Source organism: Panicum virgatum, chromosome 8K, assembly GCF_016808335.1.
Source record: "Panicum virgatum strain AP13 chromosome 8K, P.virgatum_v5, whole genome shotgun sequence".
NCBI lineage: Eukaryota > Viridiplantae > Streptophyta > Magnoliopsida > Poales > Poaceae > Panicum > Panicum virgatum.
This window is the reverse complement of record NC_053143.1, coordinates 5,621,263-5,625,709: the sequence shown is the minus strand read 5'-3', so window position 1 is coordinate 5,625,709 and position 4,447 is coordinate 5,621,263. Positions and strand designations below refer to the sequence as shown.

Below are 4,447 nucleotides of genomic sequence, written 5' to 3'. Positions count from 1 at the left end.
GTTTATTTGTAAAACTTCTTCAAAGATGAGTGTAATTTTTCGCGACGAATCTAATGATGGTAATTAATCGATGATTAAAGGATGCATACTGTAGCATCACTGTAGCCAATCATGAATTAATTACCATCATTAGATTCGTCAAGAAAAATTACACTCATCCCTGAAAAAATTTTACAAATAGACTTCATTTAGTACTATATGCATGCGAGATTCTTTTCTCGAATTGTGTGTACTAGGAACGCTAGTGCGATCCAAACAAGACCATGGTCTTATCGGCCATAGGATGGACTATACTCTAGACAGTTTGGATAAGATACAGTTATTTTAACCAAAGCTCCTCTAGTCTAGTTGGTTAGAGGAGCTGAGGTATGGTCGTCCCCATGAGGTCGCGAGTTCGAATCCCAGTTGGGACAAATTTTCGCCCGTGGGTAAAAAAATCCCCTCGCGGGGGGTCAGAGTTCGGGGATTTTTCCGTGGCCGAAAGAAGCCGTGTTGCTTCCTCTTAATGAAAAACGGTGGGGTCCGTTCACCCCTCCGGCCGCGTTTTTTAAGATACAGTTATTTTAGCCACTAGCATCAACTTAGGGGGTGTTGTTCCTCTCTAGTATTTTTTTGAAAGAGAATTTTACTATTTAAAAGTATTAAATAAAATCTGTTTATAAAACTTTTTACACGGATGGGTTGTAAATCGCGATATGAATTTAATGAGTCTAATTAATCCATAATTCTTAGATGGTTACTGTAGCATCACGGTTGCAAATTATAAATTAAGTACCCTTATTAGATTCGTCTCACGATTTACAACTTATCTATGTAAAAAGTTTTGTAAACAAATTTTATTTAATACCCCTAAATAACAAGATTTTTTTTGATGTGACAGATTGTAAAATTTTTGGGAGGGATCTAAACACCCCTTAGCATTTTACTTAATTCAAGCATGACTTTTCATCCAAAAAAAATAATTCAAACATGACCTCAATCACTAGTTTTTTTAGTTGCTTGTTCAGATTTTACTTTAAAACTGCCGGAGGCTATACATGGTAGTGTACATAGAAAAGACTGTAATAAAATTCTTCTCAAATTACATCAGCACAAGTAGATAATTATTTTTGACGAAATATTCTCACAACATCAACGAAGTGAAGGTCGGTAGCCTTGATTGAGAGTAGTAGGTTGGGAAAATACACACACGCACATAAAACTGAAACAGGAACACTCTCATCAATCACATTATTCCCGCTATTTTCATGTATCCTGAGGAAACATTCTTGGGAGCACTGCACCTTGATGGAGTGCATCACAGAGTTTCTGCAAGGACTGATACGATGAGCCGCCCTCCTCGACGGCCATCCGGCAAGCCGCCTTCATCTCCGTCGCCTTCTCCCTCGCCGTCCTCCCCTCGGCGCCTCCCATGAGAGCTCGGACTGCCCGCTCCAGCTCCACGGCCTCCACGAAATTGTCCTCCTTCCTACGCACCTCCATCGCGACGGCGACCCCCATGGCGGCCACCAGCGTGAAGGCGTTGTAGTGCTGCTCGGCGGCCCACGGCCACGGCAGCATGGGCACGCCGAACCACAGGCTCTCGAGCACCGAGTTCCAGCCGCAGTGCGTGACGAAGCCTCCGACGGCGGCGTGCGCCAGGATCTCCTTCTGCGGCGCCCACCTGGGCCACACGAGGCCCCTGCCCTTCGTCCTCTCCGAGAAGCCCGGCGGGAGTAGCTCGGCGAGGTCCCCGTCCGAGGACAGCTTCGTGCCGTGCTCCGGCGGCCCGCGCAGGACCCACAGGAAGCGGTGGCCGCTGTGGTCCAGGGCGTGCGCGGCCTCGTGCGCCTGCTGCGCGGTGAAGAACCGCGCGCTTCCGAAGCAGAGGAACAGCACGGACGCCGGCGGCTGCGAGTGGAGCCACCGCACGCACTCGTGCTCCGGCTGTTCCTGCTGCTGCTCCGGCGGAGTAGTAGCAGTAATCGTCGCGGCGAGGACCGGCCCGACGGCGTACACCGTCGGAGCGCGGCTCCCGCGCGTGCACCGGCCGTCGGCGATGGCCGCGAGCACGTGTGGCTCCAGCTCGGCGACGGTGTTGACGATGATGCCGGCGGCCTCCGTGTAGCGCCTGCCGTTGTACAGGAACCACCTGTACGTCGGGACCTTCCTGTCCACCAGTCCCGACGGGAGGCAGGACGCGGGCACCGGCGGGAGGCCCGGCAGGTGCACCGCGCCGCCGTCCATGTCCTCGAACTCGCCGGCGCCGGCGGCCTCGTCGTCGAGTGCCGGGGAGCGCAGCAGGAGCGCGCACATGGCCGCGCTGCAGATGAGGTACACGTAGGCCGGCACCCCGAGGCCGTGCGCCGCGTCGAGAAGCGGCGTGCAGAAGATGTCCACCACGACCGCGGCCACCGGGCACGCCAGGCCGGACACGGCCGCCCTCACGTGGGGCACGTACGGCTGCACGTTGAGGGAGATGAACTCCTCGGGGCCCGTGTAAGTCGCCACAGCCGGGCGCTCGGCTGCCGGGAGGTGGTGGAAGCGGATGGCGAGGCCGAGGCCGGCGGACTCCGTCTCCACCTCGCGGATGTGCTGGGCGATCTCGGACCCGCGCTTCTCGGTCGGCGCCGGCATGATGAGCACGGTGAGCGTGAGAGGGCGGCTGCTGCGCGCGAGCAGCCGCTTGCCGGCCTCGATCATGGGCAAGAAGTGGCCGATGCCCCAGACTGGAACCAAGACGACGGTCGGGTCGGCGCTCGTCATTCCGGGGTGGTTTCGGATTTGGGGTGGGAAGTGGAGGAAGGAAAAAGGGCGTTCAACTGCTGGTGACAGCGTTCATTTGTTTGGTGAAGCTTTCCTCGCTTCGTGAAGCTCTGGGAACTTGATTATCCAGTGCCTTTTACAAGGAGACCCCTGAAGAAAGAAGAAAAGACAACGCACACCGCAAAGCACATTTCGCAGGGGCCAAAACTAACACAAAGGACCCTAGAGAAAATCAAATTTGAAGCAAAGGTCCCCAGGTCCTGAGCCGCCGGCACTGCTCCTCTGATGAAACCCCGGCCTCCGGCGCTGCTCACCGGAACCAGGCATAGTCCATCTTCTTCCTCCAAGAGCGGCTTCAAAGCCTTGAAACTGCAGCAGAAGCCAGTGCCTGGCTCTACCAGCACACATCTTTGATGCTGAACGAGAACGGCGACCGCTACAGGAAGAAAAGAAGAAGACACAGAGTCCGCCGCCGCCGGCCTCATCGGCGACCGGACGTCGAGTCCACCGCTGCAAGCTAGACCCACAGCGCAGACAAAGAGCGCGCCTCCAAGAGCACCCAAAGATTTCCACCCTTTCGCAAAGATGGAAAACGAACCTCCCTCTGCCAGCCACAGCGAAGACGGGGAACCCGCCGGAGATGTCGAAGAAGCTCCTGCTGATGAAGCTCAGCCCGAAGTTGTCGTCATCCCCTCGACGTTGTCGCTCGCTCAGAGCTGGAACTGGGAGGAAGGGAGACCTCGATTGGCTACACGACACCGCCCGAGGCCACTTTATTCTCCATGGGCCGCCGTCGAAGAAGAGCTCACCGGATTTGCCGACGCCGCCGGCAGCTTCGCCTAGCCCTCCAACTCCACCAGCAACCCAGAGCAGCAAAAGACGCGGCCCACATCGCCCCGGCGCCACACAAACCTATCCCTAGCTACTAGCAACTAGAAAGCAAGAAAGGAAAACATATCCCACCGCCGATTCGATCGATCCGTCTCCTCCGACGACGCCGGCGAGGCCTCCGGAGGCGAGGGGGACCATGAATCAGGAGTAAATTCCTATGCCATTGGAAAATTGGAGTGATTTCTTATGTGCCGCTTATCCCTTCTATGCCATCATTTATAATTTTTCATCCCCTCCATGCCATTGCTGTTAAGCCTCCCTAACAGATCCGTTAAAGGGTATGGCGAAAAGACCAGAATACCCCTCCGTTCCCTCTCCAGTTACTTCTTTTTTCCCAAGCGGCCCACCCTCCCTCGCGCGGGAGGTCACCGTGCTCCCCTGCTCCCTCCACCACCTCCTCGCGGCCTCCTCTCGAGCGGATCCGAGCGGCGGGGAAGACCGGCGGCGAGCAGGGCCGGCGCATCCTCCCGCCGCGGCTCCTGCTCCCTCCTTCCTCCTCCGCGAGCGCCACTGGATCTGGGCTTGGCGGCGTCGAGCTCCACGGTGCCGAGCTCGGGACGGCGAGCGGTGGCCGGCGCGCTTGCCGGGCAGCGGCGGCGGTGAGCAGGCGGCCCTTGCTTCGGTGAGGTGCGCGGCCGGCCATGGAGCGCGGCCCCTCCCCTGTTCCCTACTCCGGCGACCCGCGGAGCCGCACCGTCCTTTCCCTCCCCTGCCCCCTCGCCACGGCCCCCTTGCCGCGCCCCTCGCCGCTCCGCGGCGAGACGGAGCGGCCGCAGCGGCGTGCACGCGAGGCCGCCGCGCGGCGCGACGG

The 4,447-nt window shown here is 57.3% G+C and overlaps 1 protein-coding gene across 1 annotated transcript; it reads right to left on the bottom strand.

Annotated features, from left to right (window-relative positions):
• Window positions 1-1,046: 1,046 nt before the first annotated feature.
• LOC120643695 (anthocyanidin 3-O-glucosyltransferase 2-like) lies at window positions 1,047-3,830 on the bottom strand. The gene has a single exon (XM_039920151.1). The coding sequence runs from the start codon at window positions 2,743-2,745 to the stop codon at window positions 1,246-1,248; it is 1,500 nt and encodes a 499-aa protein (XP_039776085.1). The 5' UTR covers window positions 2,746-3,830; the 3' UTR covers window positions 1,047-1,245.
• Between the last annotated feature and the right edge of the window lie 617 nt (window positions 3,831-4,447).

Excerpts from the sequence above, each read along its gene's own strand:
- LOC120643695 (XM_039920151.1), bottom strand. The coding sequence starts at position 2,745 with ATGACGAGCGCCGACCCGACCGTCGTCTTGGTTCCAGTCTGGGGCATC.